Here is a 20,667-nt window from a genome sequence, read left to right as displayed (position 1 = left end):
AGAAAAATGTGTTCTGTGTGTCTGACTATTCCCTTAAGAGCACATTTTCTTTTCACCCTAGGAGCGCTATCAGACAAAACGTGGTTCAATACTGGCATCCTGTGGCCAGAGAAATTCATCAAATCCCTGCAAATCTCAGATCCTCGGGTTCTGAACATTCCTGGCTCTCTGGACCAAGCAGCTTTTCACTATTTTCTGAAGGCTGGTCAGTCACCTCGCATCCTTTGTGAAGGCACCTTAGGTAAGATGTATTTTGATCAACTATCATTTCAGGAGGCTGACCGGTTCGTGTATATTAGGGTGAAAATAGATGATAATAGAAAGTCTAGAGAATGTTACCCAACAACAGCAACAACATTTGATATGAAATCGCAGAAGCTCTGCACGTTCACACCGAGCTTTTTTCCTAACAAGGAGGCAGTTGGGAGAGGAGGCGAGGTGGTGGGCAAGACTCAGCTGCCTGTGGGTCCATGTATGAGTGTTTTGTTTTGGCCAAAGGCTAGGAAAACACTTGCTATTGCAGCAATAAATATTATGAATTTTCTTTATTTTACTACAAGAATGCTGCCTAAGAGGAAAATCAAACAAAATTATGGAGGATTGTTGTTTTTTGCTCCTCACTTTCAAGGCGGCTATAAAGATAAAAGGTTACAAGGCTCGCAGTTTAAAGACAGAATTGCCATGCTCCCTGGTAAGACTTAATGGCATTTCTGAGATCCAAATAACCATTATGGGACTGCTGCATCGCGGCTGCTTTCACAAATGGCTACACTAAATTTGGAGTCCTTGGAGATGTTTGAGACATCATTAGAGACAGGAAAACAACAAAAAACTTCAAGATCACATAAGCATGGAAAACTGTCAAAGAAGGATCTAGTGTGAAAACTGGAAGTCGGTAGGCACTGACAAAGAAATGGTGCAAAATATGTATGTGGAAGCGATGGGAAGGGATGTTCAGAGTTGGCTGCCTCCCAATGGGCGGAGCGCAAGGCCTACTATGCGGGAGAAAGCATGGCATCGGCTCTCTCATCAAGCTCCGCCTCATCATGGCCCAACTCCAGGGCTACCAGCCCTCTCTCCCTCGGTTCACCTGCTTTCCCATGGCTCTCGGGGAATTGAACTCTCTCTCACCGGGGTCTGAGACACACAGACCTCGCAATGATGATCCCTACTCTGTTCCAGGCATTGGTAATGAGGACAGCAACCCTATGGGCAGTTATTGGTTAACAAGATCCTTTTCCCTTTTCAGAAACGCCTCTGTGTGTATTGCCTACAACAGAGAAAATCTAACTACAAATACTCCACAGAAAACGAGTGTGACCTAATAGGAAATAGAAGTGAAATACCCTGCGGGACAATCAGTGGGCCCTTGTTAGCCTTAAGGAACCCAACTTTTAGAATAACACCTCCTCAGGGAGTCAGTGCTGCTGGCTAGAAAACAAAATTTAGATATAAATAGTAGCATAAGGTCTAAAGATACCAAACACCAATTAAAAGCTAATAAAGAACAGTAGCAAGACTCTATTTTATTTTTATTTAGTTATATATTTAGTTATATATTTATTTATTATTATTATTTATTTTTTTTTTTAGCAAAAGTCCATTTTTAATGGCTGACTTCTAAATGAGTTTGTGGAGCACACTGGTGAGTCAATATGTATACATGTTTTGAGGGGCTTTTGCTTTTTTTTTAGGTTTAGTAACACTGACATTATTTATTAACAATTCTATCAGAAATATCAGAAATCTCCCTCAACTTCTTGCTGGGCTTTTAAGAATGGATTATGGTCAGAGAAGTCAATGAAAATGCATGCTAAGAACAATCATTTTCTAAACTCACTACACTCATCCCAACTCACAGGCAAAAACACTGCCTCTGGCTACATTTTTTTTTTTTTACTTCTCCCTTGTGCCCCAGAAAGAGCATAGACTCTGAAGCCCAGCAGCTGTGGGTGCAAATCCTAGCTCAATGGTTTAAAATCTGTACACACAGAAATAAATTCCCTATGTCCCTGAGTCCCAGTTTCCCATTGAGGAGAGAAGAACAAATGTGCTCTCTCTCTCTCTCTCTGTCTCTCTCTTTCTCTCTCAGAGCCTGTGGATGATGACATGAGATGACATGAGATGATGTGAGAGGAGGGTCTTACTCAGCAGAGACCCTTCCAGAGGGGTAGGCTTTCCACAGAGGCTGCTCCCAAGCACCCTTTCTACCTCCTCATATCCCATATTTCCTCTTCTCCCAACTTACCGGGTCACCAAGCCCTTCTGCTTTCTCCCCCTTTAACATGGTTCACTTTCTCTTGGATTCTGCGGGCCTTGTCCTCGGTCAGACCTTTCTTAATCCTTGTGCGGGGTTACCGTGGTAACTACCGGTCTTGACTCTCTTCAGCCCTGACCCTGTCTAATCCACCCTCCCTGTACCCAGGATGATTTTTATAAAATACAACACCGCTTGAGTTTGAATTCTGGCTGCGTGACTTGGAACAAGGCACAGAAACTCTCCCACATTATGACTCAAAATCTATAAAACAGGGATAATAAACTTTTGCCAACTCAGAACACTGTTATAAGGATTAAATAAGGTCAAATATGTGCTAACGCACAGAAATCACACAATCCATGGGAGGTGTTGTTATTCTTCTCTTCGGTGTTCTTGCTGTTCTTAGGACCCTTTGCGGTTCACTATGCCCATTAACCAGGGTTGTGTCGTAATCACGACATGTAGGACCTCTGTGGGTCTCTGCCTCACTCCCTACCCAATCTCACATCACTCGGCAGGTAGCATGTTATGATATAGAATCAATAAACTGAGTTCGACCCAGAGTAAAAAATAATTAGGTTAGTAAGGGAGTCAGGAAGGCAATGAGGTCATTTCCAGAACTGCTGATAAAATTCTATCTAAAGAAGCTGTTCTCTTAAGAAGTAATTAGAGCAGCTCAAACTAAAATATCCTGCAAGGATGGAACGGCTGTAACCCAAACATCCTTCCTGCTTTTTCTGCTAGTCCTAATTAAAATGCAAAAAAATGTATTTCAATGAGCAGTTGCCTTGCTCACGTTGTTGAACATTAAGGGGTGTGTGGGGGTGTGGGAGTGTGGTTGTGTGTACCCACAGACTGGGTTTTCTATAACACGGTCTCTCAAGAGGTCCCGAAACTGTGTAAAAGTCTTACCTGACAGTCTTCTAAACCACTTGGGTTTCTTGTCCCAGATAATAAAGAGATAGTATGCAGGGACCCCCGTCAGAGTAATGATGAAGCCAATCCCTGTACTAAATGGGTCCGAATACAGGGAAAGGGCAACCATGAAGAGACACGTGAAGGAAAACAAGGCTGGGATGAACAGCGGCACCTGGAACAAAGCACAGGGGGGGAAGACAAATCATTTCAAACAGTTCCAGAGACAGAAGGTGGGTTCAAGAGGAGCTCATCAGTCATTGGATCGGGTGATCCCCACCAGCCGCGTGAGGCGGTGACAGGCACCAGCCTACCTTACCTTACTAGCAACATCTCTCTAACAGGGCACACAGAATGGAGCAACCGTACTCTCTTAATTTTTTTTTTAATTTGGAATAGAATAAAACCCAAGAATAAATAAGCATGTCTCATTGGAGATGCTTTGTTTGAATTGTTTGACTAGGTAAGTACCACTACGACTTACGTTTTTTATTTTAAAAGGTTGGCTCTGGGATAATTATGATCAGAATGTGCTTTAATGTGGAGTCAAGAGCACGGGCTGCTTGCTACATGCTACAGCCTTTCAGTGCATATTGATTTTCTGTTGGAGACTCACAATAAGAACTGACAGGAATAAAACAGACCAACTCCTATTCAACCACTAATAAAGATGTTGCTGGCATTAGGCTACGGACGTAATTAGAAACAAATTCTGACAACATGACTGACGACATTATCTGTGTTATTTCTTAAAAGCAAATAAATAGTGAGGTCAGATCAATCCATGAACGTTTGCAGCTAGAGACGAGAAACACTCGTCAGCCCTCCCAAAAGGAAAGCTTCGCGATGGTGAAGGGTATTCCATTAAGCGGTAGGTTCATACATTTTCACACGCCCTGTGTGTTCACACTCTTATTCCTTCCAGACCATATAATGTAGAAAAAGAACAACGTAATAAGTCATAACATTTAAGAATACTTAAAAAACGCCTGTTTTGTAAAGCAGGGTCTTTTTTAGAGTTTCAATTAGTGGCAATTCTGTAGGTATCCGCAGCCCCGGCTCAGCAGGCCTATCCACAATTACTCAGCGGACAGACACGGAGTATCCCATATCCCACACTTTGAACACGTGGGGTCATTAGACACATCCAAGAAAAAGCAACATTTTTCAGAAAAGTGACAAAGTTGGGTATACATCACACAAATGACCTGATGAGTTATTTTTCCAAGCTAACATAAATCCAACATCAAGGCACTAACTGCGAGAGTTAAACATTTGATCCCAGAGGATGCGGCCCCCACCCAAGCTCCCCATCATCAAGTTATGACAACGGGAAGACTAGGTATTAGAAGAAAGATTTATGGAAACCCATCAAGATTACTGAGGTTACCTTGAAAGGACGATGCATATCTGGGCGTTTGTATCGAAGATAAATCAGCCCAGCAACTGCCAGCCCAATAAAAAGCCACCTGGCAAAGCTGAGGAAATTCAAAAGACTGTAGAGGTCCCCAGAGAAGAGCATTATCATCGTCAAAGGGTGCTAAGGGGGAAGGGGGAGACAAACCATGCTCGGTGAGTCAAGAGAGAACACAGCTGGCAACAAGCAATAACATCACTACACGTTACAATCACCCTTTTCATATGATTAGTTATACGGATAAACTACGACAGTGATTAAAAAACCTATATTCGACTGACTTCCTATCTATATTCTGCTCTTATACCCCATTACGCGCCAGTAACAGCCTGGGAAGAGCATCATCATTATCACTTAATCAGATGGAATTTTATACAGATGTTCAGTTTTCCGTTGTGCGGTTGTGTGTGTGTGTGTGTGTGTGTGTGTGTGTGTGTTTTCATCCGAGAGAAGAGAACGTGTTTCCAAAGTGTAAAACACAGGATATTCCCTGACTTACATTTAAAGACCCAGAGGCTGAGACGAGAAGCGAATAACTAAGACTGAAAGTCAAGTGTACCCAATTAGAAAATTCAGAGAGCTCTGTAAACGGCTCCTGACAAGCCCTTGGCTACACACACTCAGGAAACAGGGCCACCTCTCAGTGACTCTGGCATCTCCTGAGTGCAAATTATTGACCTCCCCTTCCTCAACAGTTGCTCTCCCCGTGCGCTTGCCATGTGTGACCCTCAAGACCACAGAAAACAGGGAAGCCCAGAGATCAGCCTAGCAAGTCTCTGCAGCTCCACATGCCAAGGACAGCTCCACTGATAGCAGAGGCTTAACATGAAAACCCTCTGCACGGAGTAGTACATTCTGTTCCCACAAGTGACGTTGACTTCCAGAGTCCGCACACAGAGCGGACGCACACTTTCCGGGAGCTTTCAAGGAAACGTGATGACACAAATGCATGAAACACAATGTCCAATATAGTCTATGGCGCTCCTGACAGCCGAGTCCACTTGACAAAAATATTACCAAATAGCAGGTAAAACTGAACAGAACGTTGCCAATGGGTATTTAAGGACTTCGACACCTGACACAGCCATGTGCGTCCCACACCTCTTGGACACCTTGCGTTAAGAATTCTACAACTCAGATTTCAGCTGTGGTGCTTTTTCCTTCTTCCCTTTAGAGTTGCTCTCAAATATCTCACTTTTAATCACAGAATCACTGCAGTGCCTAGGGCTTCAGCGATTTTTTTTTCTATGATTTTGTATGCAACTCGTTATAAGGTGCCTATGATACTACGATGTACCTCTAGGTGTTTTTGGACTGGGGCTTTCAGCTTCACTTTCAGTATGCAGAACTGGGACTTGTTGCTCTACATCCTTTTCTGTGAGGCTCTGTGTCGAGGACAGGAGCCAAGGTAATCATTTCCCTTAGACCTCGCGAGTTTCTACAAAGGGGAAAAAGAAGTGATGGGTCCCAAAGCATCAAATATGCATCAGAAATACTGAACAAAGGGAAGCGATGGAAAATATCTTGCCTCCCAAACTCCACCAAGGTATACACAGAGTCAATTTAGCAATGAACGGGAAAGTAAAGCACGATCTAAATTCTGCTTTGAAATCCTCTTCGCTAACCTGTTATTCAAGCTTATATCTAGGTATACTTTTTAATATGCATTACCAAAACAATAACAGCTGGCAGAGGAGTGTGCTTGCGGACATGAATCATGGAGAGGATTTCTGGAAGCTGACCCTCTCGAGACGCAACATAGAATAACCTGATGGGAGAAAAATGTGGGTGGAATTGACTGTAAAATTGATCATTTCAAAGGGAAAAATCCAGAAATCTAAGAGAAAACTTGCATCTACTATTATAGCAACTGGTTTGACATTTCTTAGGTGATTATTCAGGTTCCACTGTCCCGGTAAGGCAGAGAAGCATCAAAAGAAACCTGACTTCAAATTTTATAAAATCTGCCAACATTTATCTTATTCTTTGAGGAGAAACAATAGCAACATCCGACTCAGCATAGCTCTCCCTACATATAATAGTATAAATAGGTTCTGAGTGTCGTACATGTGCTGTCAATCCAATCCAGTCCAATGTGCACACACATGCAAATGTGTGTGCACACAGACATGCACGTGTACACACACAGAACAGTTACATTTTTCTGATTGGATCTTAATCTTATGGTAAAATAGAAGGGACTTTTGCAGCAAACAAAACCAAAGGGATACAGATGGCGGGGTGGTGATTTCTGGTGGCTCTTACTTTACTTTTTTCTTGTCGCCTTTGGAGAAACAAAAGATTTTATCACCAGAAATAAAATGCTGTTGTTGAACTCTGCAGACATTCTATTTAAAAAATAAATAAAAGAAAGAAAGAAAGAAAGAAAGAAAGAAAGAAAGAAAGAAAGAAAAGGAAAGGAGAAAAGAAAGAAAAGAAAAGAAAAGAAAAGAAAAGAAAAGAAAAGAAAAGAAAGAAAAGAAAAAGAAAAGAAAAAGAAAAGAAAAGAAAAGAAAAGAAAAGAAAAGAAAAGAAAAGAAAAGAAAAGAAAAATTGCTCCATGCCCAGCTGCAGTGTAGACTATGAGTAGACAAGCAGTGCCCTCTAATGGGCAGAATGAGCCATGCTACCGATGCTCAGACGAAGACTTCAATCTTACATGTCTCTTTAAAAACAACAGCTTTGCAGGCACTATTTCTTTTCCTTTTAAAACTACCCTCATCACAGCCAATCTCAAAAACAGAAATGCATTTCTGGAAATGCTTGAACTCACTCACCTGGAGACAGCAAACACACCACCATTCATGGAGCCAAAGCAGGAGAGGGCAACAAAGATCGGGACTGCTAATGAGAAATTTCCCAGTAGCCGCTCAGAAAAGGTCTAGTGAAAGACAGAATGAAGCAAATTAATGCTCTGCCAGAAAGTGGAATAAAATGAAACAATTTAGGCCAAACTCGCTCTATGACTTTCTCTTGGCCTGCTGATACGTGTGCGTTTTATAATCTTTCTTTTTTGGTTAGGGTCAGACTGACTTCTTGGACAATAATCAAAAGCAGGCACCATGGCATTGCTTGTTGCAAAACTATGGGCAAGAGTCTAAACAAGCACCTTCTCTCTACTTTCATAATGCGATGATCCATTTATTGAATCTTTATCAACTATGATATCTATCATCTCTGATTCTGGTAAGTAGGAAAAGCTCAGTTCAGAAGTTCTCCTATTAGAGACAGAAATCCTTCTGTAAAATGCCTTCCCTTTAGCCTAGAAAGCCACATTTTTACAGCGAAGTACAAATGTACCCTGAGAAGTGTCACAGATACTTGTTTCATCTACCAATCCCCCTGTTACAACACGGAGGTCCAGAGAGACATAATCGATGACTTAATCATTTATACCGCATATACAAGCGGTTCTGAAAATCTCTTGTCCAGAATAATCACATCAGCTGAATGTCTGTGTATTGAGCCACTCTCTCCCTCTCAGGGATCGGCCAATTCCTTTCATGGTTTCCCATAAAAAAAAGGCTGGAAAAAACAAAAAAAACAAAACAAAACAAAAAAAGGCTGGAATACATATACAGGTCTGCGAAAATTGAGCCACAGAAAATACAAAAGATAAAAGAGACTTCCAAAATGTCCTTTTCCACCACGGCATATACAATACTGCAAATCTCCATAAAGGATGTATTTAAAAAAAAAACACACACACAACTATGTGGGATTCTTTAGTTGTCCTTGATGCAGCCGGTGCTGTGTAATTAATGGACCGCATCACCCTCTAAAAGTAAGTGCTGCCCTTTGTCTAGTAAGATGCGACGACTGACCCGACATCAGTAAGCTCTGGACACTGACTTGTCTGGTGGGACTTATGGCAGCGGGAAAGTCTCTTTTTAATACAGTGAACACGTACATAGATTCCCATGAAATGAGATAATTTGTCCCCTGTGGATGTTGCCCACATGAGGTAATAGTGACTCTTTTAAAAGGAACTGACATCTGGTGATGGGAAGTTACTTTTTCACTCTTCATTGTTATGAGGTCATGAACAAATGCTTTCTTACCAGTTAAGTTTTTATACAAAACTAAAAGTATGTGTCACAGCTTGACAGTCTCATAACATGACCTTTGAGGGCAAAGATGGTCCTGGGGTCAAGTAAATTTTTGGAAAATGCTGTAAAATTATGAGTCTCCGCTTCTTAGGGAGTTAAAAATGCACATTAGCATCTTTAATATTCTGAGAAGTGCTAGAGCAATGACATCTGTTTAACTTTGAATAACTCAGTATTTCCAAAAATTAATAATATCCCATTATTGGTATTCAAAAGGATATAGTAGAAAAAACAAACACATATGGTCCCTTGGAAATTCTTAAGTGGCACTGCAGGGAAGCAATAAAAGATTTTAAGCTTGAAAAGTTTACAAACTGGGGATCCTGGGTGGCTCAGCGGTTTAGCCCCTGCCTTCAGCCCAGGGTGTGATCCTGGAGTCCGGGATCGAGTCCTGCATCAGGTTCCCTGCAGGGAGCCTGCTTCTCCCTCTGCCTCTCTCTCTCTCTCTGTCTCTGTGTCTCTAATGAATAAATAAATCTTTTTTAAAAAAAAAAGTTTACAAACAGGAAGGAGTACAGAATAAATTGCAATTTGCAGACCAAAAAATACATTCATTTAAATTCAGTAACTGCCCACCTATCCTGCAAGTCATGTTGGAAGAATGTTTCCTCTATTCCACACGCACACATGGAAATGTGTTTTCAAGCATGAATATGGGGAAACGTTTTGTATGAAATGAACAGTGCCAAGAAATCATATAGGACTCTGGCTAGATCAGTTAAATGGAATATGCTAAGGTGTCTTCTAAATTTTTTAAATGCTCATTATCATTCAGGTCAAGAAGAGATTACTGAATTTCAAAACACTTTCTGCTGGAGGGAACTACTATAAAATTGCATCAACTCATTAACCTAAATTCAAATTGGCATTTTCCCAACTTGGACTTACCACCGCCACTGCATTTGAAAGCAACAGTTCCTCGGCACTAATGGTCGTAAAGTAGGCCACATTTGTGAGCACGTAGCCAACGGTGACGATGGCCATGGATATACATATTGCAAGGGGGATGGTTCTGAAATGCACAAAGGAATTGCTTATTAGTTATCTTTTGTTAGTCATTCTCTGAAAGCAAAGACGGTGCCATAACGGGCTAATTCAAACAAAGAATAAAATAGTATGTATGATAATTATAGCCTCTGTTGAGTGTGCATATTTTATCAGGGTGAAGTGCTACAGTCCTTTGTAATTTAATAAGGTCCATGGGAACAGGTACTTCATTTGTCTTGTCTACTGCGCTACCCTCAGAACATATGGGGCCATCCCACTCTTGTACTCCACAAACGCTACGGCAGTGTTTCTCACACTCGATCATGCATCACCTGGAAGGCTTGTTGAAACAGTTTGCTGATCCCACCTCAGAGTTTCTGATTCAGTAGGATTTGCCTTTCTAACAAGTTCCTGGGCAATTGTGCTGCTGCTGGCCGGGGGGCCGCGCTTGGAGAACCACGGGTCTATATACCTTTCCAATACTAATTGACTGCCTTGACACCTTTCTAATGCTAGACCCCAAGTAGATCTTTCCCATTCAGCTTTCCGCCTTCGATAGCTTCCCTTATCAGCAAGTAAGTCGTACGCTTTGGGATGCATGAGAGCAAGAGAGATCTACCATTCTAAATGATAGTGATGATAATTTTATATATAACGCAAAAAGCACAGAAGCGCTCACAGTAATGACTTTGCACTGCCCTGCTGTGAGTTCAAAGGAAGCTCAAGATCATGAGTATCTATTAAAGCAACAGTGCAGATAATCCCATGAAATTAGAGGTGACATGCTGTGAAGTACATATGACCGGACAGTGCTGACACTCTGTGGCATCAAGAAGTACCCAGCACAAATGCAATGTTATGTCTTCATTTAATGCACTGGCAAAGCCAGGAGTTACTGACCCTAATAATTTGATTCCATGTTACCGATACACATTACTTGCTTAACATAATCACCTCTTCAGACTCTTTCCAGTTCAAGCAACTTAAACCTTCAGCTCCCTGCACAAAGGCTGATGGGTTTTTTAGCCATACAGCTTATCAGCCCTCATGGGGCCTTAGACCCTGCTGGGTGCCACTAATGAAGACCTCAATATAATTTCTTCCAAGATGAAAATACAGCTCAGAGCTGGGAGGGGGGAAAAAAGGCACAGCCTGCCTCACTCCCCAAGCTGGGTATGTTTAGCACACAAAGTCCCAGCTCATTATGCTGAACAGCACTATCCCCTGTTGAGAACAGGCAAAGCTAGCCAGTCAGCAACTGCCATTCATTATGCTGCTTGGAGCCTGACACTTCCCCTGATCCCCAAAGCCTGAAGCCTTGATGGGGAAACACATTGACCTCTAAATCCTGGCATCCTGATATAAAAGTAGCAGATGTTCCCCTTCCCCAGTGTGAAGAGGGTCCTGTGGAATTTTCTGTTAGCACCGTAACATGCATTGCTAGTTGTGATTGATAAATGCTAGATTTCAGCAGAGGAAATCACTAGGCCAATTAAATACAAAGGACTGAGTGGCATAAGGCATACTAAAGACGAATTCTGTTTCTTCAAAAGAAAGACTATACGTAAATGCAAAGTGCTAAGGAGGCGAACTTGCAGGTATATGTGCAGCTTTTCAAACATTCACTGTGTGATTTTAAACTTGAATCTTTTCTGTTTTTTTTTTTTTTTTTTTTTTTTTAACATCGCAAATGGTGTGTTAAGCTCCTTCTCTGGAGGAGAGAAGCAGGGAGGGAGGCAGGGAGAGAGAGGCTCTCTATTCCTCGCAAGAATGGGATTAAGAAGTATAAAGTTTTCTGTTAATAAAAACTGAGGTGACATTGTTAAGTGCAGTGAAGTAACTAGCCTGTCCAGGACAAGTCCCATCAGATGACGCTGCAAATTAGCAGGGGAAATCAGTCTGAAATCTGGGCTGTGACCCTCCCAGCATAGAATCTAGCCTCAGCTGGGCTTTTCCAAGGCAACCTCCCCACTTCCTGCTTCAAAATAATGGTATGTCTGAGGGATGTTTTCTGAATTGGTTTTAGCAGAAGGAAATCCTAAAAAAAAATCCAACTTTTTTTTCTCCACTTGTCAATGACAAAAACTATATATAGCACTAGCTACTGCCATTAACTTGGTGGCTGTTATGTGCCTGATATTTTATAAGGTGCTTTACATATTTGCCTCATTTTATCTTCAGAAAATCCTGTGAGTTAGGAGCATCATCACCATTTTGTATATGAGGAAATTAAGTCTAAGAGAGTCTAAATAATTGTTTAAAGATACAGAACTGGTAAGTAGAAACCCAGAAGTCAGCTGATCAATCCTAGCTCAAGTCACAGCTTTTTAACCACTAAGATGTACTCTCTTTCTCATGCATGTGGGTCCTCAATCTCTTAACTCTTAATTTTCAGAGAAATCATAATTGTTGAAATCATAATTGTTTGCAATCATATTGCAAAGCTCTTATCAAGACCAAAAATGCAGTTTTACTTACCATAAAGGAGGGAAAAAAGTTATTCCGTGACTTTTACAATTTTTCTGTGCAATATGAGCTTTAAGGTCAAGTGGATGAACTTTTTTTTAATAAATTTATTTTTTATTGGTGTTCAGTTTGTCAAAATGCAGAACAACACCCAGTGCTCATCCCATCTAGTGCCCACCTCAGTGTCCGCCACCCAGTCACCCCCACCCCCCACCCATTTCCCCTTCCACCACCCCTAGTTCGTTTCCCAGAGTTAGGAGTCTCTCATGTTCTGTCTCCCTTTCTGATATTTCCTACCCATTTCTTCTCCTTTCCCCTTTATTCCCTTTCACTATTTTTTATATGCCCCAAATGAATGAGAAAGTGGATGAACTTTTGAAAAAAGTTTCAATGTTTAGGAAATTTGGGGGTAGAGTTAAAAGACAACAGAAGCTCGCCTAATAAATTTCCGTAGACAATTTTTGCAGAAGAGGAGGAAAAGCAAGCATGTTTGTCAGAGAAGCTGAAATGTATGGATTATTAACAACTCTACTATCAGCCAGATATACTATATAGATTCTGGGGGCGGGGGGTGGGAAATCAAAGGAACTTAAATGATAAGACAAAAGTAAGAAAGGGTCCAACCTCGTTGCAATTCACAACATGCCCAGGAATTCCTCTCTCAGAAAATTAAGCCATGGGAATTGGAGGGGGTGTGGCAAAAAAGCCAATGTCTTCTGTGCTCCAGTTCCATTGCATTTTGACAAAAGGAAGGAGGAGAAGAGCTTGCGGCTGCCTTGGCATAAACAGCAATCAATTACCAAGGAAAGCAGTTGACGTGTTCAGAAGGGCTTGGCACCATGTGGTTAACTCCTGGGTTTCAAGCATCAAAGCTTAAGAGCCACTGGGTGAGCTGATAAAAGCTATTAGGCCATGCCAGAGCAATCTTTCTGGAGGCTTTAGATGCAGAGGGCAGATAAGCACAGTTAGTAACTCAAGATTAAGGCAAATGGCACGTGATAATAAAATGAATTAAAGGGACTAGTAGACCACTGATATTTCAAAGCCTCTGTGTTACTGTGAGGTATCCTCCAATTCCAAGTGCACCGAAAGCTTTGTCTTTAAGCTGAATAAAAATAACTCATCCCTCTGAGTTCTACTCTTTTGTGAATGTTTGTGCATGCCTGTTATGATTAACAAGATACAGATGTATTGAAAAGAGTTACTTAATCCTTAAGACCTCTAGTCACTATACAAAGTCTTTTCAATTAAAGGCCATTAAGTATGTGAGAAACCAATAATTTTATTAGCTGCCCTTAGTTTTCAATCAAAAGGTCTTGGGCAGTCTTCCTTTCCTGTGGGCTTATTTATTTTATTTTATTTTATTTTATTTTATTTTATTTTATTTTTTTATTATTTTATTTTATTTTATTTATTTTATTTTATTTATTTTATTTTATTTTTTTTCCCTGATGCAAACACACGAGGGTATGTGGGCTTATTTTAAATCGGTACCTATAACCAGTCTATGTCACACATGGATAAATACTTGTTTTCTTAGAAATTATTAAATGGGAGTCTCTGGAACATCTGCTTAAAAGCACTTCATTCTAAGGAATGAAGTGGAATCCAAAAGGTTCAGAAAGTAATGTCTGGTAGCTTATATTTGTATAATCTACAAAGCACTGACAAATACACGTTATCTTCAAATATACACACGTCATTCCAAATCCTTTGTGGAATGAGAGAGAGTATAGACCAATAAGAAACAAAATTCGCAACAACCAAATAAGAGGTTGTCGAAATTGTTCCCACCCCTTTTCAAACATGAGAACGGGAAGGCTCAGAAAGGTTCAGTGATGGGGTCAAGGTCACAAAAATAGTAAGTGGGAGGGTTGAAACTTGAGCCTACATCTGTCAGCTCTAAGCTCCACATTTACCATATATCTCTCGCCACATCACCCCTACTTTGTACTTGCTCTAACTCCACGCACGAGGTCCCCGGGATTCTCAGGCGCTGACAGACATGTGTTTTATTCTGCATGATACAAATATCAGAAAACTGAATGTAACGACGTGACACGTTATGAGCCAAGTGTATTTCTCTAGGTTCCACACGGTTCTCATGAATATAATAAATAATAAATATACCATGCAAATAATAAATGCAAATAATAAATATACAAATAATAATAAATATACCATGCAAATATAAATAATAATAATAATTAATAATAAATATAATAAATATACCATGCAAATAATAAATATACCAGGAGATGCATTTTTTAATGTGCTCTGCAACTGTGATAGAGCATCAGAAATGACCGCTGTTTCCAAGGGTTTATGTTGACTCTTGCTACAAACACCAAATGAGTAAACCTAGCTTGATTCTCCAGACATCTGAGGACACCTGAAGCTATAGGGATTTCTGAGGTTCAAACCATATGAGTAATTTAGTAATCACTTGAATTTAGAATATTCCTAAAATTGTTTTCTAACTTGATCAAAATTTTCTGATTTCGTGAACCAAAAGAAGTTCCACACAATCCTCAGTGTTGCGGTGCATACAATCGAGACCACAGAACGCACTGATCCTGGGGCATGTCTTTGAGCCATGGGACTGGGCATGATGACAGTCTTAAAGCCTGCTCTTTTTGTGTTCAAGAATCTTCTAAGGTAAGTGAATGATGTTTCACAATTTCTTTTTTTTTTTAAGATTTTAATTATTTATGAGAGACACAGAGAGAGGGGCGGGGGGACAGAGTCACAGGCAGAGGGAGAAGCAGGTTCCATGCAGGGAGCCCGACACGGGACTCGATCCCAGGACCCCAGGATCACACCCTGGGCCAAAGGCAGGCGCCAAACCGCTGAGCCACCCAGGGATCCCATGTCACAGTTTTTATTTAAAAATCCTTAATATTTTAACACATGTATGTGACATTCAGGAAAAAGGGGGGAAGGAAAGATTAAGAAGAGCAAGAACATGGTAAACTTCTTAATTTGTGGGATACAAAAAGAAAGTAAATAATTTTCCAATTTTTTTCAATTCTATTAATAAACTAGGCACTATTTCTTCATATATAATTGAAATGGAACTGTGATTCATCTCAACACAAAGTATTTAAAATTATACTAAGTACCTCTTGGTTCCAAGTTTTTTTCCAGAATCATTCTTAACATTTTATTTATAATTACCCTATGAAGACCTTGAAAGCTTTTCTATAGCTCAGACACAGAAATGACTCAAACATCTCTTTTATTTCTCTCTTCTGTATCCACTATCAATCGATTAATTTTTGCTGATTCACGGTTTATATACTGCTGTTAGTTTTGTCACTCTTAGAACTTCGGTCACGTGTTACAGTCAAAAAGATAATAGTATATCTTAAAGACAATCAATCTATATTTTTTCATTCACATGATTTTTTTCCATACATTTTTACATACTTTCCCTGACTCTTGCTCATACAGAACACTCCAGAGAGCCCTGGGTGCTGAATCATCCTATCTGGCTATGTGTTTTCTGACATTTCTAGCACAAATTGAATTACAAATAAGTGTTTTTGATAGTTTTCCAGACTTGAAACAATTAGATTACAGATGGCTGGACTCACAAATTCTTTTGTGTGTTTTCAGTGATTTTGCCTCATTGTCATTTAGTGCTATCACTATATCTCTAGTTATCCATGGTGAGTGGGAATTGGGCTGTTAATGACAGAAAAGAAATGCACTTGAGGAGACATGGCAAGGAGTTAGGGGAAATGTGTGGGTTGTCGCTGAAAGAAAAAAAAAACACAGCGAGAGGAAGAATCATGTTCAGTTCTAACTTAATCACAATTTCTGGGCCAAGGATGAACACAAAGATGTGACAAACAGATTGTCACATAAAGGTACACGGTGATCCCACTGATTTCAGGCATTAAACACCTGCCCTCTGCTCCTTACAGGATCATGGCAAGGCTATGGATGTTGTCACTGAGGCATTTTAAATCTCAAATCTACTGATGTCTAATCTAAATCTCACCATTCTCCATTGTCCACAGATGAAGAAGTCCATAAACAGAAAGAGAAGACAGAGAGACCTGTAGAGAAATGTAAGAAATGAACAGACACAGATTAAAAGACTGCAGGGCTGAAGGAAGCTCCTGGGAAAATGTAAGGAGGGAAGAATGCACAGCAACGCCAGATAGAACAAAGAACTAAAACAAAAGCTCACAATTCAGAAACACAGGGTGATAAGCAATCAGAAGCATTAGTGTAAATGTTCAATCCCTAAAAATACTTAATTTTTTATCCTATTAGAATAAATTCATCGCTAAGCAAAATTATTTGGCAAAATGTAGCTTGAGAATAAATTTTCATTTGCTTGAGTTTCATTCAAAAAGATTAACATGGCTACATCTCACTTTCTCTCATTTTCTAGAGATTTAGAGTATGTCTTCCAGATATACTACAATTATTTATATTTATCATGGGTATAATAAAGATATTAGTGGGCACGTCTGAGTGGAGGAAAAAAATTGGTTTCTAGTAAAATGTTAGAAATTAAATAGCTGAAAAGATAAAATATCTCAATAACTTAAATTTCACACTAATGTTCAATTCGTATTTTTGTTACACTGTTTTTATGATATGCCATTTAAAATTTCATTATTTTCCTCAGGATTTAGCCTGGCATACATTACAATAATGCAACATCTCAGGAACCGTTCTTTGGAAGAGTCCCTAAAATCCAGATGTATGAATGAAATAACCACCCACCACACATTTATGTACCTCTTTCCAAAGTATAAATTGTTCCTGGGAAAAGCTATCCACACGGGGCACATTTGCCAGACTCTCTTGTATTTGGGTGAGAGGGTGACTTATCCTCGATCTCAACTGATGGGGCAATTAAAGGCCAAAGCGGGCTGCCTCGTTACCCCCTTCGCCTGACAGCTAGTTGCAGAAAATCTATAGAGTGGCAGAGCCACACTGTGAAAGGAATCTAGGTCACAGAATCGACATGTATAAGAAGGCCCACCAGTTAGCCAGGGACATCACTGGCTAACATCACATCACCAGTTAGCCACTGGACTGTTACGTGATTTAAGAATTAAATTTTTGATGGTTGAAAGCCATTGAAGACTTGCGGTTTGTTTGTTGTAGCAGCTGGCATTACCCTGACCAATAAAAGAATGAAAGGCCTCATTATATCAAGATCTCAATTAGTTTATATAAGACTTAAAATGAGTCCTCATTAAATTTTGTCATATATTATATTGTTTTATAAAAGACCAGTATATGGTATAAAATTCTTAAAACACTGTCCCAACTTACAAAACACAAATTAAAACAATCATATCTGAGAAGATTAAAAATTAATCATTATTCAAACTTCCCAGAAATGCAACAAAGATAGATCTCCTTGTTTGCTACTTTAAAATAGAAAATCTCGGGGAATCCCTGGGTGGCTCAGCAGTTTAGTGTCTGCCTTTGGCCCAGGGTGTGATCCTGGAGATCTAGGATCAAGTCCCACATCAGGCTCCCTGCATGGGGCCTGCTTCTCCCTCTGCCTGTGTCTCTGCCTCTCTCTCTCTCTCTGTCTTTCATGAATAAATAAATAAAATCTTAAAAAAAAGAAAAAAGAAAATCTCCTGCACTTCTAACAATTGTCACCCATCCAACAAAGACCAAAGCACAATAGCCTCTTGTTTTGACCAAGGACATATGATAACACAATGCAATGTTAAATAAAAATACTCTTATGCCAAGAACAAGGCAACATAAAATAAATATACCCACTTTGGCATAGTAAATGGAAATTAGAGTCAAAATTCCCTCAGGCTATAAGCACATATCTTGGAAGGAACAGATGACATTTCTCCTACTATATACGCATAAACCAGGTCCAGGCACATTTCTGATCAGCTACGTGATAAGAAACAGAACAGGTAAATGTGGAGATGTTCAACCATGATAAATAACTACCACTCCTACCACCAAAAATTGCCATCAACATTTCTGAACGATGACAAATTTAATTATTAGTAATAATTTTACTTTGATATCTGGTGGTCAAATAGATAAGTGACTCTCCAGTTGGCTGCTCTGGGAATCAGAACAGAAACCGGACAACAGGCAAGGTTACAGACCACCCTGTTCTCACTCAGGTCAACCAGATCGGTCCTCTCTTCCTTGTTCTATTCATTGATACTCTGCAATACAACTGAGGGTTTCAATAGTTTTAAAATCACTGCTCTACATTCTACAAGTCAAATTATGTCTTCAGATCATTTTTTTTTTTTTGGACCCAATACCGGCTTCCTAAAGTACCATTTTGAAAATAATATGAATTCGTTTTGTAAAGCTGCTATATATGAATGATTAACGTATGCATATATTTGACCCTATAAAGTTGAAAATAATTTTTTTACTGCAACAAGTCTCTATTTATACTCCTAGGGTAATTCTTTGTAGGAAAAGTACAAAGTCAACAGACGCGCCAAGAGCTATGCCCCGGCTTTAGTAAGTTGGTAAAGCCATACGGCACGGCCACAGAGAGCATGACACAGCAGGCTGATGAAGCGGTAGAGAAAGGCAAAGATGAGAAGAAGTAGAGTTGATGGGCCAAGAACCTTGCCAGTTGAGAGAGGTGATATGTCCTTGCCAAGAAAGTGATGACGAAGACGCCTGATTGGAATGGTTCACAGCTCCCTGAAGAGGTCACAAAGGCCCAGAAAATGGCAGCACCTCCTTCAAGCCCTCCCTCTCCTCTCTGCAGGCTGCCCATTTGCAAAGATTCATACTCGCAGCAGAAATGGAAATTTTGTGATCTTTTATCTTTCAGCTCAAAAGTTAAACTCTCTGAACAATAAGCTTTGTGCTTTATGTTTATTAATGCCTTTTCTTAGGCTACAAGGATTCGTAGGCACACTCTCTCTAGGCATAATTTTCTCAAGTCAAATATACTCTGCAGTAGCTGAGGGACTATAAAACAGAAGTGGTCCTTATGGGGCAGGCTCCATGCTCGGCGGGGGGTCTGCTCTAGATTCTCTCCCTCTGCCCCTATGCTGACTCATGCACAAACAGGCATACTCGAGTATGTGTGTGTGTGTATATATACATATATATATACACACACACACATATATTTGTATATTTGTATATTGTATATATAAATATATACATATATTTGTATATATATTGGTATATGGTGTATGTATATATATATACACATTTATTTGTATATATATACATATATTTGTATATACATGTATTTGTATTTGTGTATATATACATATATTTTTATATGTGTATACAGGCATACTCGAGTATATGGTATATTATATATAATTATTTATTATAGTATATAATAATATATTAATATTGTATCTATTTGACCACCAGATATCATATATATATAATATTCCAGGTATAAACTGTCTTTTCACAGTATCTTTTCCCCAGAGTTTTGCCTTTGATTTTGTTTTAACTTAAGTTCACAGAATTTTGAAAAATTTTCTGGACTCCAATCTGAAGGCTGAGTGTAGTCACATTCCAGTCACTTGCAGGGACTCAAAGAGATCACTGAATCTCTCCAGGTTTACACTTCCTTATCAGTTAAAAAGAGTATTGAATTAGGGCACTAGGGTGGCTCAGTCAGTTGAGCCTCAGAGTCTTGGTTTCAGCTCAGGTTGTGATCTCATGGGTCCTGAGTTTGAGCTCCGAGTCAGGCTCCATGCTCAGTGGGGAGTGTGCTCTAGACTCTCCCCCTGCACCTTTGCTGACTCATGCACAAACTTGCATACTCGACGGCTCTCTCTCTCTCAAATTGATAAATCTTTTGTTAAAGGGGTATTGAATGAATAGAGTCTAAAGTCCGTATCACTTGAAAGTCCATTATCAACCACTTTAGCAAATAAAACTAATCCATAAAGATTGTTCAACAGAATTCTTTAAAAACTCAGTTGAGCACTTGCTGATGCACCAGAGCATTCTGAGGAAATGTCTCTCATTGCCTCGTTCTGTCATGCAGAGGAAAGAATAGGATGCTGACTTTACAATCTCTTCTCCTGGGCTCTGGAGATTATGATTCTATTCTCAACCAGGAATACCAGCACATCAAAGCATCTTCTATCATTTCAACTTCGAAGTATCAGCCTGGCTGAAAATATTGATCATTAGTAAAGATCACTTAAAGGAAAAGTGGTCTGTCCATTCTTCCAGTTTCTAAAACGGTATATGCAGATCCAGTCAGACCTCTGGAAGGCCACATCGTAAGACCATTTTATCATAGACACTCATATAATGTCTTTGCAAGTCACTATATTTTATGTCTCAGCTCTTTCTTTTTAAGGTTTTATTTATTAATTTATGAGAGAGGCAGAGACATAGGCAGAGGGAGAAGCAGGCTCCCTGTGAGGAACCTGATGCGGGACTCGATCCCAGGACCCTTGGATCACCACCTGAGCCAAAAGCAGACACTCAAACACTGAGCCACCCGGGTGCCCCTATGTCTCAACTTTAATCAGAACGCTACTCTAAATATA

General features: G+C 39.9%; 1 protein-coding gene across 2 annotated transcripts in view; it reads right to left on the bottom strand.

Moving 5' to 3' along the window:
- SLC7A11 (solute carrier family 7 member 11) overlaps positions 1-20,667 on the bottom strand; it is a 79,366-nt gene that overhangs the window by 13,397 nt on the left and 45,302 nt on the right. Inside the window, exons 7-11 of one of the 2 annotated variants that reach the window (XM_026018455.2) lie at positions 9,590-9,713; positions 7,370-7,473; positions 6,264-6,360; positions 4,566-4,715; positions 3,173-3,350 (exon numbers count right to left, since the gene is read on the bottom strand). In XM_026018455.2, coding sequence (XP_025874240.1) covers positions 3,173-3,350; positions 4,566-4,715; positions 6,264-6,360; positions 7,370-7,473; positions 9,590-9,713 — 653 coding nt within the window. Of the gene's footprint in view, positions 1-3,032; positions 3,351-4,565; positions 4,716-6,263; positions 6,361-7,369; positions 7,474-9,589; positions 9,714-20,667 lie in introns of those variants that run through there. The other variant, XM_072755247.1, reaches the window with a different exon arrangement.

This window comes from Vulpes vulpes, chromosome 4 (genome assembly GCF_048418805.1).
Source record: "Vulpes vulpes isolate BD-2025 chromosome 4, VulVul3, whole genome shotgun sequence".
NCBI classification, from domain to species: domain Eukaryota; kingdom Metazoa; phylum Chordata; class Mammalia; order Carnivora; family Canidae; genus Vulpes; species Vulpes vulpes.
Note: the sequence above shows the minus strand (reverse complement) of the source record. Positions and strands in the feature narration are given on the sequence as shown.